Source organism: Apium graveolens, chromosome 11, assembly GCF_009905375.1.
Source record: "Apium graveolens cultivar Ventura chromosome 11, ASM990537v1, whole genome shotgun sequence".
Lineage (NCBI taxonomy): Eukaryota > Viridiplantae > Streptophyta > Magnoliopsida > Apiales > Apiaceae > Apium > Apium graveolens.
The window spans coordinates 73,731,490-73,751,435 of NC_133657.1; the positions used below are offsets into that span (position 1 = coordinate 73,731,490).

General features: G+C 33.6%; 1 protein-coding gene across 1 annotated transcript; it reads left to right on the top strand.

Annotated features, from left to right (window-relative positions):
- The first annotated feature begins 978 nt into the window (after nt 1–978).
- LOC141697010 (guanosine nucleotide diphosphate dissociation inhibitor 1) lies at nt 979–7,763 on the top strand. The gene is made up of 13 exons (XM_074501188.1): nt 979–1,206; nt 1,881–1,943; nt 2,030–2,113; nt 2,212–2,319; nt 2,442–2,614; nt 2,969–3,080; nt 3,180–3,260; nt 3,352–3,414; nt 3,495–3,596; nt 4,730–4,854; nt 5,570–5,780; nt 5,873–5,947; nt 7,525–7,763. The coding sequence occupies exons 1-13, from the start codon at nt 1,120–1,122 to the stop codon at nt 7,573–7,575; spliced, it is 1,335 nt and encodes a 444-aa protein (XP_074357289.1). The 5' UTR covers nt 979–1,119; the 3' UTR covers nt 7,576–7,763.
- The last annotated feature ends 12,183 nt before the right edge of the window (nt 7,764–19,946 follow it).

Here is a 19,946-nt window from a genome sequence, read left to right on the forward strand (position 1 = left end):
TAAAGATGAAATAATGCTAAAATAACAATTTTCTGGGACTAAGTGACAAGAATACCCATTTTCAATATTTTGGCCATTTTTACCCATCAAATACCCATTCTCAGATTGGGTATCTCAAAATTTTTTTTTTTATTTTTGTATGTAAAAATACATTTTTCAAAAAAAATCAAAAAAAAATTTGGTCGAAATACCTCGTCTGAGAATGGGTATTCGGGCATATACCCAATATGAGAAAGCGGATTACATATACCCGGTCTCAGAAAGCGTATTTCAATTTTAAAAAAATAAAAATAGTTGAAATACCCAATCTGATCTGATAATGGGTATTCAGGCATATTGAGAAAGTGTATTTCAAATACTCAATCTGAAAAAGCGTATTTCGTCGATATTTTTTGCCGCATTTTTTAAATTTATTATTTTGGTCAACAATTTCAAAAAATGTGATATTTTTTGCCATAATCCAAAGATGAAATAATGCAAAAATAACAATTTTATGGGACTAAGTGACAAGAATACCCATTTTCAGTATTTTGGCCATTTTACCCATCAAATACCCATTCTCAGATTGGATATCTCAAAAAAAATTATTTTTTTATTTTTGTATGTAAAAATACATTTTTCAAAAAAAATAAAAAAAAATTTGGTCGAAATACCTAGTCTAAAAATGGGTATTCGGGCATATACCCAATATTAGAAAGCGGATTACATATACCCGGTCTCAGAAAACGTATTTCAATTTAAAAAAATAAAAATAGTTAAAATACTCAATCTGAGAATGTGTATTCGGGCATATTGAGAAAGCGTATTTCAAATATCCAATCTAAAAAAAAACGTATTTCATCGATATTTTTGGCCGTATTTTTTAAATTTATTATTTTGGTCATCAATTTCAAAAATGCGATATTTTTGGCCATAATCCAATAAAGATTGAGCTCGGCGTTTAATTAGTCCTCCCCCTGTCAGCAAGCTAAGCATCTATCGCACCTTTTAGTTTTGTATAAAATAAAAATTAGCAGGGGAAGAGGGTGGGTATCTATCATTTCTGTACTCGTCTAGTAAAAAGGCTCCTCCATTTGAAAACCCTAGCTTAGATTTGAAGAATCGATCAATCAATCGGCGATGGATGAAGAATATGATGTGATAGTGCTTGGAACTGGTCTCAAAGAATGTATTCTCAGCGGTCTTCTCTCCGTTGACGGTCTTAAGGTCTTCCTCAACCTGCCCTTACCAAATACATCGCAACTTAACTCCCCCCTCCTCTTTCTTATTTGTTTTACAGATCGATCTATCCCCCTCCCATCGATCTATATCATTTCTTAACTTTTATTTACTTTATTTTACTTACCTTAAATTCTTATTTGATTCGCTCGCTCTTTTTATATATTTGCTTGTTTACTTGTTCAACTTTTAAGTTGAATTATTTCTCTCACTATTCTTTTTTATTTTGCGTTGTTGTCTTCATTTTAATTATCCATTTGTACATCGTTCCGATATATATCGATTTGTCAAAATTAAGGTTGATTTATTCACTGTGTACTATGCAAGTAGTTGATGTTTTACTGATGCATTTATTCTTACCCTCACTATATATTTATGTGAAAATTAAGCTTAGATTGGTTCTATTAGATGTTATTCTTTAGGCCTTCTGGATCTATTTCGGGGATTTTACCAGCCTACACATTTTTATGAGTCTTCTGCTTTTTCCTACTCCAGATTCATTTGTTTCGGAAATATAACGTCCAGTTGATTATTGTTATAGGGGTTGCTGTGATTAGACTGAATCTCATCCGTCTTTGTACCTTGACTTTAATTTATTCTTTTATGCAACATGTACGTAAACACATATTAACTGCTTCAGTTATACACATATCTTGGACCAGGTGCTGCATATGGATAGGAATGACTACTATGGAGGGGAGTCGACTTCGCTCAATCTTATTCAGGTATGTCAACTCAAACCAAATTTGGCCAAAGCCCAAATGTTTGTGAAATTATCTAACTTTCTTTTTATGTCATTATTAATGTGCAGCTGTGGAAGAAGTTCAGGGGAAATGATAAGCCTCCAGCTCATCTAGGTTCAAGCAGGGATTATAACGTGGACATGATACCTAAGGTTTATAGCAACTCTACTCTGGTTCAAGTGGTCCCAACACCACTTTTTCTGTTTTTCTTCTTAAATCGTAGTTTGTTCTGATTGAAATGTTTTTTTAGTTTATAATGGCAAATGGTGAGCTTGTTCGAGTACTCATTCACACTGATGTTACCAAATATTTGTCATTCAAAGCAGTTGATGGGAGCTTTGTCTATAATAAGGGAAAGGTAAAATCTCTTTCCTGCTTGTTGGGGTAGTTACTTATTTTTCAGAAATAATGTCTTGTTTTTTTTTGATTTATTTCTACAAATTTGTTATAATTTCAAATTGTGAGGAACCTGTGTAATAGGTGCATAAAGTGCCAGCAACTGATATGGAGGCTCTCAAATCTCCTCTCATGGGAATTTTTGAGAAGCGTCGTGCTCGCAAATTCTTTATATACGTCCAAGATTACAATGAAACTGATCCTAAGACACATGAGGGGATGGATTTGACTAGACTGACAACCAAAGATCTCATTGCGTATGCTCTTCATCTTTTATGATTTTGTTTATTCTATACGTAGATTAACTTTATTAAAAATACAAAAACTTATGCAATGAGTGTTGGAATAATGGAAGAGTCTCTCTGAGTTCAGCTGAACTCTAGTCGTTTTGGTTTAGGTCAGTTACTGTCTATAATAAACAGTAATAAAATTCATAGAAGTGTCGCCTGGTTTAACCTGTGGAAAACTGATTTTGTATCTTTTGTTAAAACTTGCAAGTATAGAAGAAGAGTGAAAGGGTAGCAAACTGGGCTACAATTGTATTTATATTTAAGACAAAGTTTATGATAGTAAGCGGTGCTAATTTTTTCTTTCTTTTTCTGTACTGACAGCAAATATGGTCTTGATGAAAATACTATTGACTTTATCGGTCATGCATTGGCTCTTCATCGAGACGATCGCTATCTGAACGAACCTGCATTGGAAACCGTGAAGAGAATGAAAGTGACGATTCTTGCTTAATTTTTTTTGTTGTCAAATTATTGTATACACGCTATCGAGTTCGACTTGACTTACCTAAGAAATTTTGTACTTATTTCATAGCTTTACGCGGAATCTCTTGCACGTTTTCAAGGAGGATCACCTTATATCTATCCTTTGTATGGATTAGCCGAGCTCCCACAGGTCCAAAATTTTGCTTTAATGTTTGCACTGCTTGAGAGTTTAAATTATGCCTTCGAAGTTTACTGGATATCTATATATTTTGATTTTTCAGGCTTTTGCTCGACTTAGTGCTGTCTATGGTGGCACATACATGTTGAACAAACCTGAGTGCAAGGTATGTACTCTCTTCTTATTTGAGACTGTTCAAATTCTATATACATTTGTGCTGTTGTGGTGATCTAGCATATATATCAGGTTGAGTTTGATGAGGAAGGCAAAGCCTGTGGTGTTACATCAGAAGGGGAAACTGCCAAGTGCAAGAAAGTTGTATGTGATCCTTCATACTTGACCAACAAGGTAATTACTTTTTTAACCTGTTTTATAGATTTCTTTTAACTGGCTATCCAACGTTTGGTGATAGATGCTGAACTTATTGTTGTTTTTTCAATGTTCCTGATAATCGAAATTGCTTGATGAAGTCAATCATTGATGCTCTCGGGTACTTTAAATCTCGATAATGTTGTTGGACTCTACCAAGGAGAACAGCCAACTAGTTATGTGTCTGAGTAAAGTAAATGTGCACGTATAAACATAAGGCAAGGACATGGGCTGGTTTTATAACTAACCCATAGCTCAACCAGGATTAACACGTATCCAGGCTCACACATCAACAGAATCAATAAATGTCCTAGCAGAAATCTCCATATACTCATCCTTAACTTCACATTTTGGATATAAAAAGATAGCCTTGTACCGAATCTGTTAGATCTTAGCTGAATGGAAGTTAGTTGAGTTATCCATGGTTCAAATCTTCTTCTGATGATTTTATCTATCTCTGGCTCTTTAATTCATTGCTTTTAATTTGTGAACAATATTTTCTTTGTCTATATTCTTGGTGCTATATACCTTTATACTTGTATAGTGGAGTACATGATTTATGTACAATGTATAATACTTATTACTACTCAACATGGTATTGAAATATTCGATGTAAATCAGTTATAGATCACATAATATTTTTTATTGATACAGTTGGTACCTTTTATCCATAAAGCATTTATAGTTTGTATATACAGTACTGAACTACTGACCAATTTGACAAATTGTATAATATTACTTGGAATGAGCATAATATAGTTCTTATAAATAATTCCTATTTGCCTACACCTTCTTGTTTCTAGATGGGTACATTATCCTTCAGGCGTCTAGAGATATCTAGGCCACAGCTCAACTAGGGCTTTAACAAGCATAACCTAAGCATCGTTTTTTTTGTGCAATATGATTTTGCAAAGAAAATAAATTTGTATGGATGTGTTTTAACAGGTAGTCAGTGAAAGTTTGACATATTACATGGTATTACAGTGGTGAAATTATGTACATGATGTAAATAATTGAAAGAATTTCCAAGTGTCTTTTGCTACTAATTACTAGCAATTTGAATCTTAGTTATTCCGAATTTTAATCTAAATGCAAGTGCACAAACTTTGCAGGTCAGGAAGGTTGGCAAGGTTGCAAGAGCAATATGCATAATGAGTCACCCAATCCCGAATACCAGTGATTCTCACTCAGTGCAAGTTATTCTCCCACAAAAACAGTTGGGCCGTAGATCGGATATGTATGTTTTATTCCCATTTATTGCTGCAGAAAGTTGTGAAGTCCTGTTAAATTTTGTAACTAATGTTAATATATTAGTTATTTCTGTAATATGTGGAATTTGTTTCTAGCTATTCTAGAACAAATGTGAAAAACAGTTAAGCTCTCGAAAAGAAAAAACTATATATGGTTTTTTAATATTTGAGATGTAATAACATAGTGAATTACTAAATTAGGGTTATTGTATATAATAATAGAAGTAACTTGGTCTATAAATAATTAAAAAAACTTTACCGATCATTAGATATTTAAGTTTTGCTAATGGAATCAAGGATTTGATTAATTAATTTCTCAAGTTGTGGGCATATTAAACATGGTCATTCCGAATTTACGTTGGAGCGAATTTAGCTTCTATAGGATGTAAACAAAATTATGCTAATATTTGCAAGTAAAAATTGAGGTTATATTTGCAAGTAAAAATTGAGGTTATTACGGAAGTTTGACGCTGAATTTGCATTGACTATATATATTCATTCGTCTCTGTCCTAATAATGGCTGTCTGAAATTAGTGCGAAAATTAGATCAGATCCTTATTTATAGCATAAATTGTCAATGCTATATGAGCATCTTCTGTTGGTATTGTTGCTGTACCTGTGTTCACATTCAGTTAAAATAAATTATTCACTTTTTGTAAATTGTTGGTGTTTTAAGTGCTTAGAGTCTATGCCCTGTTGTAGGTACTTATTTTGCTGTTCGTACTCTCACAATGTTGCTCCAAAAGGAAAATTTATCGCATTTGTCTCCACTGAGGCAGAGACGGACCAGCCACAGTCTGAACTAAAGCCAGGAATTGACTTATTAGGTCCTGTGGATGAGATATTCTTTGATATGTACGACAGATATGAGCCAGTCAATGAGCCTTCTCTGGACAACTGTTTTATATCCACGGTTAGTCTTGTTCGTTAGTTATTTTGGTACTGTTATTAGTATGATTTTTGTTATATGGAGGTGCGTTTAATCTTTCGCCCAATGTTTAACAGAGCTATGATGCCACGACTCATTTTGAGTCCACTGTTGCTGATGTGCTTAATATGTACACCCTGATAACTGGAAAGGTAATTAAATTCTGCTGTATAGCGATATCAAAACATGTCTACTTTGGTGGCCTTAAAGCTTTCTTGGTCTTCTTCTATTTGGAAGTGATTGGAGTATCAAAAATTTTTGGCATTAAAAAGAAACATTTCCGTGATTATTGATACTGTCTCTAACTGGGAACTTTGGTGAAAAGACAAGTTATCAGTGGTTATTCTAAAGTGATATTTGAAAATTTTGACATAATTCCTTATATATAACTTTGAAATAACAAAACAACGGTAACATTACCAGATGAGTATTTTAATAGCTAGCAGACATTTGGAATCCAGCATATACTTGAAGTGAAATATTAGCTAGAATATATATACACATAGGCTTGTGCTCAAATACGAATTCCTTAAATTAGAGCTGTGAAATGGTGATTTGTGTAGTTAAGAATTCATTAATATTGGTTTTAAATAATTTTTTTTTATTTGGCATGGTTACTACTTGATAACATATTTTTTTCATTTTTAAGAGTCATGGCTTATATTTTGTGGTGGTAATTAATTTTTATTTATTGAAGTTGAACTGGAGATATCTAGGGCCCTTTTTCGGTATCAGGGCCTCTGTAAGCCTGTTTAGCACAATGTTATTTCAGTAATTTTGTTTACTTCTATTTTTTTTGGGGTAGTCACGTTGTTTCCCTTTTTGGCAATGTGATTGCAATATTATTAGGTAGGCATGGGGTAAGCAACATAAATCATACAACATCTCCTTCATTATGCAGTTCTAGGGTTAAGATTTGGGAACTTTTTCTGAACAAATGTCTCAGAGGAGACCATTTCCTCTCAAAAGGAAAGTCCCAAATTATTTAATAATATATGATGAGTGATGAGTACTACAATTAGTTTATATAGAAATGCAAAGTAAATTGCTAATGAAAAACTAATTCCTTTAAATATCTACTTTACTACACTAATCTAGTACCATTATTGTATAAAGCAACACACCTTGTATTGCAACAAATATAGAATATTTATAAAATAAGCTTCTGCCAAGATAACCCTTATTCTCTCTTCGAATTCTGTCTTCTTCAGTTCTTCCCCATTATTGATACCTAAAATGGGCAGGGACAATTTAATACGTATACATAGGCTTCCAGTTGGTCATACCTGGATAAATATTTTATAACTTCTACATAAATCACCTCCTCTAATGAAGATCGAGCATTTACTTGTCATTTTTGTTTCCTTTTCTAATCATGCATGTCAATCATTTTTCCCGGTTAATTAGATAACTCAGCTTAGTAAGAACCAGTTAAACAAAAAAAACAATGTAAGATTATAAGACGGAATGACTTTATTAACTCAAAATTAGTTTTTTTTTATCAATTCAAAATTAGTTTAGGCTTGCATCTATGAAGTAGTTCTGTTTTATGGACCTGAACTTGAAATATGGATAAGTGATGATACTTGATTTATTCACTTCATTACTAGTTACTTTTGTACAAGTGTTCAGAATTATATTGGCATGTGGCATCATAAACTTAGGTACTACTTATTTGTTTATTGTTTTTTATTGGGACATTATTTAAGCTAGCTGCGGTTTTTGGCAGATTCTTGACCTCAATGTTGATCTGAGTGCTGCTAGTGCTGCTGAAGAATAATAATGAAGTTGTAATTTGTTCTTGCAATCAACTGTTATATGATATATCTACTCTGCTTTGGAGTTCTTTGAAGATTGTCTTGCCTGTTATTGTCAATCATGTTCTATCATGTTGTATCAACTTGTTTGGCGACAGATGGTACAAATTAAACTATGGTTCTAATTTATATTTGTCCCGTTTAAAGCATAGATTTTATGTCGTTTCATCATATTTAATAATATCAGTCTTTGAATCTTTGTTACTTGAACGTGAACCACAAGAATGAAAACTCTAATTTTGGACAAAGTTTTGGAATGCAAGTGTATCTACAAGAAGACTCCTAAATTGGTTTTTAACTTCAAATTTGAGGGATGTGAATCTTTTTGGTAACTAATATTATATATGACTAACATAAATCCTGTGCTATTAATATTTTAAATTTTTATTTATCAAGCTATATTATATTTTTAAAATATTTATATAAATATATAATGATTATAAATTTATTATAAAAATAATAGAATAACATGGAGTCATAATTTAGTATAATAAATAGACTATTTCTAGTAGTTTAGCATATATGTAACACTATTATTTATATTTTTTAATAATAGGATAAGTTGTATTCGTAGTTTAGTAGGATAAGTATAATATATTTAATAGTAGTTTAATAATTTAGTAGTTTATAAGATATATAACACTATTAATCTATTTTTGTAATAATCAAAATTAGGGAATTACCGTTGAACAAAATTATCTCTATTTCGACTATTATAATATAGTATAGATTTATTCGTTGAAACAATCTCTCTCTCTGTATATCATATGGTTTCAATTTACATTTAATAAAAAAGTCTGAGAGTAAATTGGATTATAGTGGCCAGACAAATTATTTTTTACACTATTGACGGATGTTGCAAATATTGCACTATAATGGCTAAAAGTTTAAATTTTTAAACAATTAAATGACCTTCGTCTAAATAAAATTGCCGTTAATGAATGTAGTTAAACACAAGGGTATTATAGTCTTCACTCTTTAACGATTGTTAATTCATTTTTTTATTGAGTTAATTACACTTTACAACCCCACCTTTTATTTAAAATCAAAACAGTATACCTATTTTGTAAAATATAGTGTGTATCAACTACAACATGCATCCCTTGCGGTTATAAAATTGAAATTGAGATGTTAATATTAATAACTAAAATTTCAAATTAATTAAAATATTTATTTTAATGCATTTTTACATGAAAAAAATTATAGCTATTTTCTATTATTAATACTCTAAATTAATCATAATGCTAAATACTTAAAATATATTTATTAAACAAAATATATGTTTATATATAATCATAAACTTTCTAAATATATCTATATTTTAAAATTTTAAAAATTATCCCGAGTAATAAAATAATTGACATTAATATTTTTTCTATAATTTGAAATTCTAAATTTTAGTTTAATTTAAAAAAATTTAAAATTATTATTTAAATATTTTGCTGAATTTCAATTTTACCCTCCACAATATAAATATTTTTAACAAAATGGTTAAATGGATGCATATTGTACTTGATGTCTAAATTAGTGAATGTAAGTATATAGTTTTGTTATTCAATGAAAGGTAGGGGTTACAAAATGTAATTAACTCTTTTTTATTTTACATTCATTTTACTTTAATTACTAATCAAGTTGCCCATGAGTTCATGACAATCACCCTATTTTGTTCATTTTTTCCAAAATCTCTCTCTCTCTCAAGTATTCAAACACAAAATAAATAAACAAGGATGTTTAAAAACTTTCTAGTGAATTGTTATTTCCACCAGAGATATATATAAATGTAGATCTCTGTGATGCAAAAAACACACAGCTGTTTACAAGTGAATTTACAAAGAGAGAACTTAGAAATTTTTAACAGATTATGCCTTATCTATTTCTCAGTTATTTCCATCGATATTTTTCTACTTGCTACCCTTGGTTTATATATCACCAAGTTATAAGGAAAAAGACAAACTAATAAAATAAACATGTCTAAGTCTAATCATATGTTTCTTCATTTCTCCATCCAACGTCTTTGAATTTCTTCAAGTTAGCATGGAAATGGAAATGTTTCTTGATCTTCACAATCCTGATTACAGGATGCCACATTCCTTTTGCATACAATCAACCCATGTGACTGTCAAGTCACTATCAACTCCTATTTGAATTTGTTATCCGTCGAGACTTTGTTGGATCATCCGTCGAGACTCTATTGGATCATCCGTTTATTGGAACTTGGGTCATCCGTCGAAGCCTTGTAGAAACATCACGTTGACAGTATTTCCATAGTAGTTGACTCAATTTCACTTATGCAAGATTACAAGGCATTTACTATTGACAATTAGCCAACCTATTTTGCAAATCATACTAGAAGCCAACATGACTTAGAATATCCTAAAACTTCTATTCCTTCAAGACATTACAATATACAGGAATCTGCTACAAAAACTTATTTAATCACAAGCTTCTCTTTAACGGATGACAAGTAAGATTATCCGCTGTGAGCTACAATTACACTTAATTAAATCTACTAAGGTGTTTGGGTAAAATATCATCAAGCCTATAACATATTCCTAACAATCTCCCCCAATTTATATCTACTAGAATTGTAGGCATAAATTTAGAAGGACTTGATGATAACAAAACACCCTAAACAAAAAGATCATTCAATAGCAAATAAAATGATAAGTGCTGCAAATTTTATTGGAAGTTGACAAAAGAAAGTTCACACAAGTCTTACAGGCTTTGTTCAAGGTGCTCCTCTAGTCTGAGAAAATTAATCTTTTCTCCTTGAGTGACTAGTCTTCTTTCCCAGTTTTTCATTGTTCTCTTCAATCTGGTGTTGGAGTTGTCTGTAGAACTCAGATTCATCTTCATTAGATTGATCCAACATTTCCTGCATTTCCTCGAGAGTTTCATTGCATGAAATCTTTAGCTGGTCTTCTAATCTGAAAAATTCTGGTATTCTTTTCATCTTTGAACTCCATTAACCAATATGGTCTCAAGTGCACTTTATTCCCGATGTAAGGAATGGTTAAGACTCTTGGTAGTGCACTTGGTTCTCTCCAGCTTTGTCTTATTTGTTCAATTTTGTTAAGTATCTCCTTTTTAGCCACCATGGTGAATCCAAAGTTTTTATTGATAGCAGAAAATGCTTTTACTAAGACAAAGTAGCCTCATTGAGAATTATGTGAAGAGGCTAAGTGAATTCCTTTCCACCCTTGTACCTGAACACTAATCTTTCTGGGAGTCTGTTGTGGGCATCAATAGCTCTCACTTCATCCAGCTTATCCAAGTAAAGATTTATGTCTGAGAACTTTTTTATGTCACAAATAAAGAGCTGATCTCCTTTGTTGACTGTTGGTTTGGGTTTAGATAAGGTTTTGGATTTAAATGAGATAAATTTGACTGACTTCTTTGGTATGTTCTTTCTTCTCTTTGAGGAGGTTGGAATAGGGAGATTAAGCTCTGGAATATGTAAGTTTTCCCAGTCTATTGATTCATTCTTAGGAATGATTGGCTCACCATAAAAATTCACACCAAGGTGAACCTTAATTTCAACTTGCTCCATTGTGGGCATAGTTGGTTGATTAGTAGTTGTAGACTGAGTTGGCTTTGGTTCTTCCTCTTCTTCTTCAAATACCAACTTCCTTTTTGCTCTTTCCTTCATATACCCCTTTCCCAATTTCTGCTTTGGTTCCTCCAGTTTCTCAATTTCTGTTAAGATAGCAGGATTCTCACTTTCTGACTTGGTGACATGCTTCACATCTTGTTTTCTTGCTTTTAAGGCATCCTATCTTTTCTGATGCTTGAGCCTCAACTTTTCTTCTTTCTTGGCTTCTCCAAATTGAGGATGTTCAGCCATCACACAAATTAGTTTTCCATGCCTGTAGATTTTAGTTATTCTTTTCTTCAAGACTGAGTCTCTTGGATCTTTATGATTGGAAATTGAGTGACCAAGCAGCTTCTTCTCATCAGGTTGAGGAGTTGCATAGACTAGGTCCAAAGGATTCTTGCTAGAATATTTTGATGAATGATTCTTGGGCTTTAAAATAACATTGGCCTTTTGATGTCTTCTAGCTGAGATTTGACCTCTTTCCATATTCTTCAAGCTCATTTCACTTATTGGAATCTGTCTCAATTGCGTGAAGTGCTTCACAGATTTGTCTTGATTTTCAATTGAACCAAATACCTTTACAATATTATCATCAATTTTCTTCATTTGTTCTTTAAGCTTGAATTCAGCTGCTGCAATGTTGATTAAGTCAATACTATCCAATATTGGTGGCTTTGAGAAAGTAATGGTTGGAAGAATTACTTTGCTGACTTGAATGTGCACATCCTTCTCCCCCTCACCAACTTGGACAATTGCATCCTTCTCCCCTTTTTTGTTATCATCAAGTAATACAGGGATTGGATTTTGAGCAGCCACCAATTTTTGAAGGAGTGTCTGATGGACTTAGTTGGTAAGTACCTTGGTAATAAAATTCTCTACTTTTGTAAGCATAGAGTCCAAAGAATCAATTTTTCTACTCAAGTCATAGTCCTTCCTGAGTTTCTGATGGATGTCTTTCATTGTTGATTCAGGAAGTTTATACTCCATTCTGTCATTGATATCCTTCTTGACTTGCTCAATGTTGGTCTTGATGTCATCCACATCTTGACTCTGTTTGAGAGATTGAATCGTGTGCAGTTGTATAGATTCTAGATAGACTTGGAGAAGACACTTGGTATTGGCATCTGTGGTGGCTTGAAGAGCTTATTGAGTTTGATGGATAAGCTTGAATACAGTAGATTTAAAATGATGATCAGTGCAGTCCTTGTTAAACATCCAGTCTGGAGTGCTTGTGGTTGAGCTAGGTCCTGCATCTCCCCATATGTTCATGCCATCATCTTCCTCATTAGAAGCATCTCCAAGAGAGCCACTAGAATCTAACTCAAGATCATCACCAGCTGTAGGTGGAAGAGAATTGATTGCATCCTTGGATCTTAGTATAGAAGCTGTTGTGTGCACCAAGTTTAAAGTTCTATCAGCAGCCTCATTGCCCTGTCCAGCTAGAATTTGACATGCTGGAACAAGATGAGTAAATGTCTCATCATCAAAAGAAATAGAATCTAAAATAACTTGATATTCTTGCTGAAATAGCTACTTCTTTTCTGCATCACTGACATCCTTTAACTCATTACCAGTGGGCTCTTCCCATTCTTCTGTTGTACCTACTTTTCTCTTATGATCTCTCTTTTCTTGCATCAAGGGCTCCCCTTGGCTTCCCACCCTCACACCCTCACCTTCACCATCTAAAGTGGGACTCCTCTCACTCACTTTTGTCATGCTAGAAGAAATAACATGCATTTGATCACTCTTTTCCTCTCCTTTTGTCTGAGAGCAACTCAACCTCTCACTCAGTTCACTCCCTTCCCCCATTCCTAAGAGTGATTGAACAACCACTAAGTCATCTACACTAGTAACATTTTTGAAAATTTCAATGTGTAGAGACTTCCAATGGATAAAAAACATCCGTCGAAATAGTAGTTGTGAATGTTGACGGATAATTGTTGTGAAGCTTATCCGTCGAGAGACTATCACTAGTCGACGGATGAGGAATATCCGTCAATAGAGTAGAAATGATAGAGTTAGGAGTTAAAACTACTGTAGAATCTGTGGTGATTTATTTGAGATTATGCACAAATTTCTAAATAGTATCAGAAAGAAATGGCAAGTGAGACAACAAATCATCTATAAGATGATGCTCACTTGTTTTGGATTTTGGCTTCTCCATGAGTTTCAAAGATGGAGAATCAAGAATTGATGTGTTTATCATGTCCACATCCAGTGAGTTTGTGAGAGAACTGTGTGGGTGAGGTGTTTCAGTTATGAGAGCTTTTGGTTGTGACTCAACATTTATTGGAGCCACATCAAACTTACTTTGTGATGGTACAATAACTGAGTCTTGGACTGTAGTTGGCACTGTGTGTGCAACTTATGACTCCCCCATAGGTTTAGATTTCTTCTTTCTTATATAAGTTTGAGGTTGGTCTGTGTCCCTTCCCCTTTTAGCATGTGCTCTTGGTTGAGAGCTTGTTTCAATAGTCACATCCTTTTGGGAGGATGCAACTAGTAATGAGCTAATTTCCTTATTAAGCACTACAGTTTGTTGCGAGACTGCAGTGTGGCTGGTTTGGGTCACACAAACCTCACTCTTCTTATCCTTAGGGTTTCTTTGATTTTCACCCTATCCCTCACCTTCCTTAACACCCTTCACACTCCCTTTTTGTTCTTTGGTAGTTTTTAAAACTAGTTTCTTTTGAGAAGAACTAGAGTGGGGTTTCCTTGACTTGGATTTTGAAATTTTGGATTTTGTGGCTTGGGTAGGCATCTGTTTGGTCACTATCGCAGATGCCATAGCAACAGTAATTTGTAAAGAAACTTGAGGTTGGGAAATAGTAGAGACAAAAACATTTACCTCACTTACCTGAAGTGCCTCCATGATTGGCAAATAATTGAGAGGTACCTCACTATGGACAGTGTTCCTAATAAGATCAGCAAGTACCCTCTTTTCTTGGACCCAACAATCAAGCTTATTTGCTGGGATCTCAATCAAGAGGTCCTTAGACACATGATTTGCTAGCATCATAATAAATCTAGCATAGTATATGTTCTTAGACCCCTTCTTAATGTATCCTAACTTATACCTTAGTTCATACATGACATAACTACTGAAATTGAAGTACTTATCACTTAAAAACATGTAAAGCATGTTAACTATAGAGTAACTAACTACATCAAAATTGCTAATCTTTCCTGAAAATGCTTTTATAAAAGAGTCACAGAGAAAGCTCCACTCTTTTCTAAGGCCCATTCTCCTAACCTCACCTAATTTGGCAGGATTAAGAGAATAACCCATAGACACAAACATGGTGCTCACATCTGTGTCTGTGTGTGGAACAAGTGTGTTGTTTTCAGGTAAATGGAAGCATGCTTGAATTTCATCATAGTTAATGCAATAGTCATTACCTTTGAGAGAGAAGACTATGGTCTTATCTTTATAGTTGTACACTGCAGTAGTGCAAATCTCCTCCACAACTTCACAGTAAATAACTGGAGATTCAAGCATCGCATAGCTTAGTTTGCAACTTCGAATGAAGTCCATCATCTTGTGATAGTCCTTAGAAGCAGTAATAACTTTGTTCACCAGTGCTACAAAGTTGTTCTTTTCATAAACAAATCCAGGCTGGGACATGATTTTGACTACATGTTCCATTGTTGTGATTGAGAGCAGTTACATAGAAAAGGGGTTTTGTTTTTGGAGACGAAGATAGTAAAATTGCTTTGAGAAAGATAAAAGTAAAATGGAAAATGAAAGGGGTTTTTTATACTTTCTTAGAAATAAACAAGTAAAAATTAAAAAGCACAATAAAGTACCCAATGAAATTTGCCCAAAATAGCTGTTTAAAAATAAAATAAACTGTAGAAATTCTAGAGGTTATCCATCGACATATACTTACATACTATAAGTAAATTCGACGGATAAAGAATAGAATTAACGGCTATGATTAAAGCAATTCAACGAATATAGATTAAACACATATTCGTCGAGATAAAAAAGTACCCAGAAAAATATTTGATTTTCAACAGATAATAAAATTCAACGAATATTCATTTTCAACGGATAATGAACATCCGTCGAGATGTAAATTTTGACTTAGCCAAAATTACATCTTTTTAGGAAAAATCAATTTTGTTTCTTGCTGCTTTACAGGTTGTTTAGGCATCAAAAGAATTTAGGAATAATTAAGCATACCTAACTCACTTACCAACCTAGTAAAGATGGACTCATCAAGTGGGTTGGTAAAGGTGTCTGCAAGTTGCTTCTCACTTGGAACAAAATGAAGTTCCACTGTACCATTCATGACATGTTTTCGAATGAAGTGGTACTTGATGTCAATGTGCTTGGTCCTTGAATGCTGCACAAGATTTTCAGTAATAGCAATGGCACTTGTGTTGTCACAGAAAATTAGGATTTTATCTACATGTAGACCATAATCCAATAGTTGATTCTTCATCCATAAAATATGTGCACAACAACTACCAGCAGCAATATATTCAGCGTCAGCTGTAGAAGTATAGACTGAATTTTATTTCTTACTAAACCAGGACACTAGCTTGTTTCCTAGAAATTGACAGATTCCTGTTGTACATTTTATATCAATTTTACAACCTGCATAATATGTATCTGAATTACCAATTAGATCAAAACCAGAATCTCTAGGATACCAAATGCCAAGTTTTGGTGTTCCTTTTAGAAATCTGAAAATTCTCTTAATAGCTATTAAATGAGATTCTCTAGGATCAGCTTGAAATCTAGCACAAACACAAGTAGCAAACATTATATCTGACCTACTAGCTGTTAAATATAAAAGTGAGCCAACCATGCCTCTATAGCTTGAAATGTCCACAAACTTTTCAGTAGTGTTCAATTCAAGTTTAGTGGCAGTGGCCATGGGAGTTTTTGCAGATGTAAAATCCATTAAGTCAAACTTCTTTAAAAGATCATAAATATATTTGGTTTGAATAATGAATATTCCATCACTAACTTACTTAACTTGTAAACTAAGAAAGTAAGTTAGTTCTCCCATCATGCTCATTTCATATTTACTTTGCATCAGTATGATAAACTTTTTGCAAAGTTTCTCATCTGTAGAGCCAAATATAATATCATCTATATAAATCTGAACAAGTATACTAGAGCCATTAGCATTTCTAAAGAAAAGAGTTTTGTCAACAGTACCTCTTGTGAAATGATTTTTTAAAAGAAACTTTGACAAACTGTCATACCAGGCTCTAAGTGCTTGCTTCAATCCATAAAATGCTTTCAAAAGATAGTAGACATAATCTGGAAAGCTGGGGTCTTCAAAACCAGGAGGCTGACTGACATTGACTTCTTCCTCTAAATCTCCATTCGGAAATGCACTTTTAACATCCATTTGATAGACCTTAAAATTGGCATGGGCTGCATAGGCTAAAAAGATTCTGATGGCTTCAAGTCTTGCAACAGGAGCAAAGGTCTAATCAAAATTTATTCCTTCTTATTGATAATAGCCCTTGGCAACCAATCTAGCTTTGTTCATGACTATTATGCCATTTTCATCCATTTTGTTTCTGAATACCCATTTGGTGTCATTTGGATTCCTGCCTTTAGGTTTAGGTACTAGCTTCCATACCTTATTCCTTTCAAATTGGTTTAGCTCTTCCTGTATTGCTAAAACCCAATCAGGATCCAAAAAAACTTCTTCTACCTTTTTTGGCTCTTCCTGAGACAGGAAGCTGCTGTATAGATATTCTTCTTGAGTTGCTTTCCTAGTTTGCACTCTTGAAGTTGCATCACCAATAATTAGTTCAAATGGGTGATCTCTAGTCCATTTTTTTATTGTGGTAGATTAACTCTAGGTGAAGAGGCCTCACAGTTGTCTTGATGCGTGACTGAGTTTTAATTAGAAGAAACTCCCCCTAAGTTTGTGGATCTTTGAATTAAAGTTGGGGTCCTTTACTGTGTGTGATCTATATTGACTTTTAACACCTATTGATGGCTCAACGGATGTTGATCTTTGCCTCTCGACTAATGATGCACATTGTCTTTCGACGGATGTGGAATTATGTGGTTCATTTGTTGCTGACTTTTCTGCATTATCCTTCAAGATTATTTCTTGACACTTTCATCATCACTATCATCACAGTTCATCTCAACATTGTCAAATTTTAGGCTTTCATGGAAACCTTCATCTTGCAGTCCTTCAATCTTTTTATCATCAAACACAACATGTACAGATTTCATAGCAATGTTAGTTATGAGATTGTAGACTCTCTATGCTTTTTCAACTACCTACTCAACAAAAATACCTTAACCTGCTTTGGCATCAAATTTTCCATACTGCTCAGTTTGATTCCTTAGAATATAACATTTGCACCCAAAGACATGAAGAAAGTTTAGTGTTGGCTTCCTGTTCTTGAATAATTGATAAGGGGTCATGCATTTTGTTTGATTGACCAAAGAAATATTCTGAGTGTAGCATGCTGTGTTTATAGCTTCTGCCCAAAAGTAAGTTGGTAATTTTGATTCTTCTAGCATTGTCCTTGCAGCTTCAATAAGAGATCTGTTCTTTCTTTCCACTACTCCATTTTGTTGTGGATTCCTTGCTACTGAAAACTCATGCATGATCCCATTTCCTTCACAAAACAACCTCATTACAGAAATCTTGAACTTAGTTCAATTGTCACTCCTTATTCCTCTAACTTTGAGATCTGATGATTGTTGACTTGCCTAATATGATTGATAATGATTTCACTAGATTCATCTTTAGATTTTAGGAAATATGTCCAAGTGAACTTTGAAAAATCATCCACAATCAGTAGACAATATCTTTTGTTTTGAGATTGAATGGTCCAAACAAGTCCATGTGTAATAGTTGTAGTGGTTCTTCAATTGTAGATTCAAGCTTCTTTTTGAATGATACCTTGATTTGTTTTCCTTTCTGACATGCATCACAAAATCTATCCTTTGAGAATTCAACTTGAGGAATGCCTCTTACAAGGTCTTTCCTGACTAATTCATTCATAGTCTTAAAGTTCAAATGGGACAGTTTCTTGTGCCATAGCCAACTTTCATCTTGACTTGCTTTGCTGAAAAGACAAGTAATAGAATTTGCACTTGATGAGTAGAAGTCAGCTAGATACACATTTCCTTTTCTCACTCAAGTGAGAACCACTTTGTTGTTCTTTTTGTCTATAACAACACATGCTTCTGAATTGAATATTATTGAGTTGCCCTTGTCACAAAGCTGGCTGACACTCAAAAGATTATGTTTGAGTCCATCCACTAGAGCAACTTCTTTAATGATGACATTATCTTTAGAAATCAAGCCATATCCCACAGTATGCCCTTTGTTGTCATCTCCAAAAGTGATTCTTGGGCTAGCTCTCTCGAATTCAGTGAGCAGGGTAGAATCTCCAGTCATGTTCCTTGAAAAACCACTATCCGAATACCAAAGATTCTTTCTATTTCCCTACATATATCAAAATCAAATCAAGTTAATTTTGGTACCCAAGTTTCCTTAGGTCCTGCCTTGTTAGCCTTCTTTTAAGGTTTCTTAGGCTTGTCCTCATTTGACTTAGGTGATTGAGAGTTAACCTTGGTTATTAGAGTAGGGATTTGAAAACCATTCATAATTGCAGAATTATCATGCACATGTTGGTTAACATGAAATGACATATTAATTGCAAATATGTTATTGTAGTATGGCATGCTAAATGGCATTTGAGGCATACTGAATGCAGCATAGTAAGGACTTTGTGTAAATGGCATGTTAGCAAATTGTGCATTCAAATTTTGTGCAGGCATAACATTCATAGGCATTGTGGGCATGTTGAGAAATGAGGGAGGTGCAGACATGGGTGCAGGTATAGCAGATTTGCAGCAGGCAAATGATTAACACTACCACACTTAACACATATTTTTCTAGGTGCATATTTATCAGGTGTGTAGTTGTTATATTTGTTAATTCCTACTTTCTCATTCCTGTCATTTTTCTTAGAATCTGCCTTGACCTCAATTTTCTCCAATCTGTCACTCAGTTGCTTTATTGACATATGCCCCATATTTACTCTTTTGTTTTTCTTGACTTGACTTGATTCACCTGTAATAAAGTTCTTGGAAACTGATCCATATTTCTCATTGAGTTTGGATAGCTTAGCTTTGCTAATTGGTTTTCTTTCATTCGACGGATGTGGTTCTTTATCTTTCGACGGATAATGTTCATTATCTATTGAATCCACATCCGTTGAAAGTCCTTCTATCAAACCAGGATCCAGTTTCTCCTTCCTCTTTTTCCAGGCTTCTTCACATAATGATTCTATACCTTGAACTTTAGCAATTTGGGGATAAACATCTCTTGATGACTTCCAGGCCTTGATTACCTCTTGCTCTCGTTCAAGCTGTTTTCTTATAATCTCCTATTTCTTTAAAGATTCAGATTCAGTCCGTTCCTCCTTACCAATTCTACACTCTATTTTCAGTTTTGCAAACTCAACAAATTGAGTTTCTAACACGGTATTTCTTTCACTTAAAAATAAATTATTTTCCTTAATTTTTGTGTTTTCTTTAGTGAGAGATTTAAGTGTAACACGCTGTTCGCACAAGAACACGCAAGTGTACGCAGTCACAAGTAGTATAAGATTAAGTTAAGTTTGTTCCCACAGAGATTGGTTTAATTCAGAATGTGCACTTATGCAACAATGTATGATTATTATTCACTGCTAAGACAAGTATCAAATTGAGTTTGATTATCTTAAATAATTATG

Bases quoted from the DNA above. Each gene is read 5' to 3' on its own strand.
- LOC141697010 (XM_074501188.1), top strand. From the start codon at position 1,120: ATGGATGAAGAATATGATGTGATAGTGCTTGGAACTGGTCTCAAAGAA. The intron at 2,114-2,211 runs GTTTATAGCAAC...ATGTTTTTTTAG, and splicing joins ACGTGGACATGATACCTAAG to TTTATAATGGCAAATGGTGA. The intron at 3,415-3,494 runs GTATGTACTCTC...CATATATATCAG, and splicing joins TGAACAAACCTGAGTGCAAG to GTTGAGTTTGATGAGGAAGG.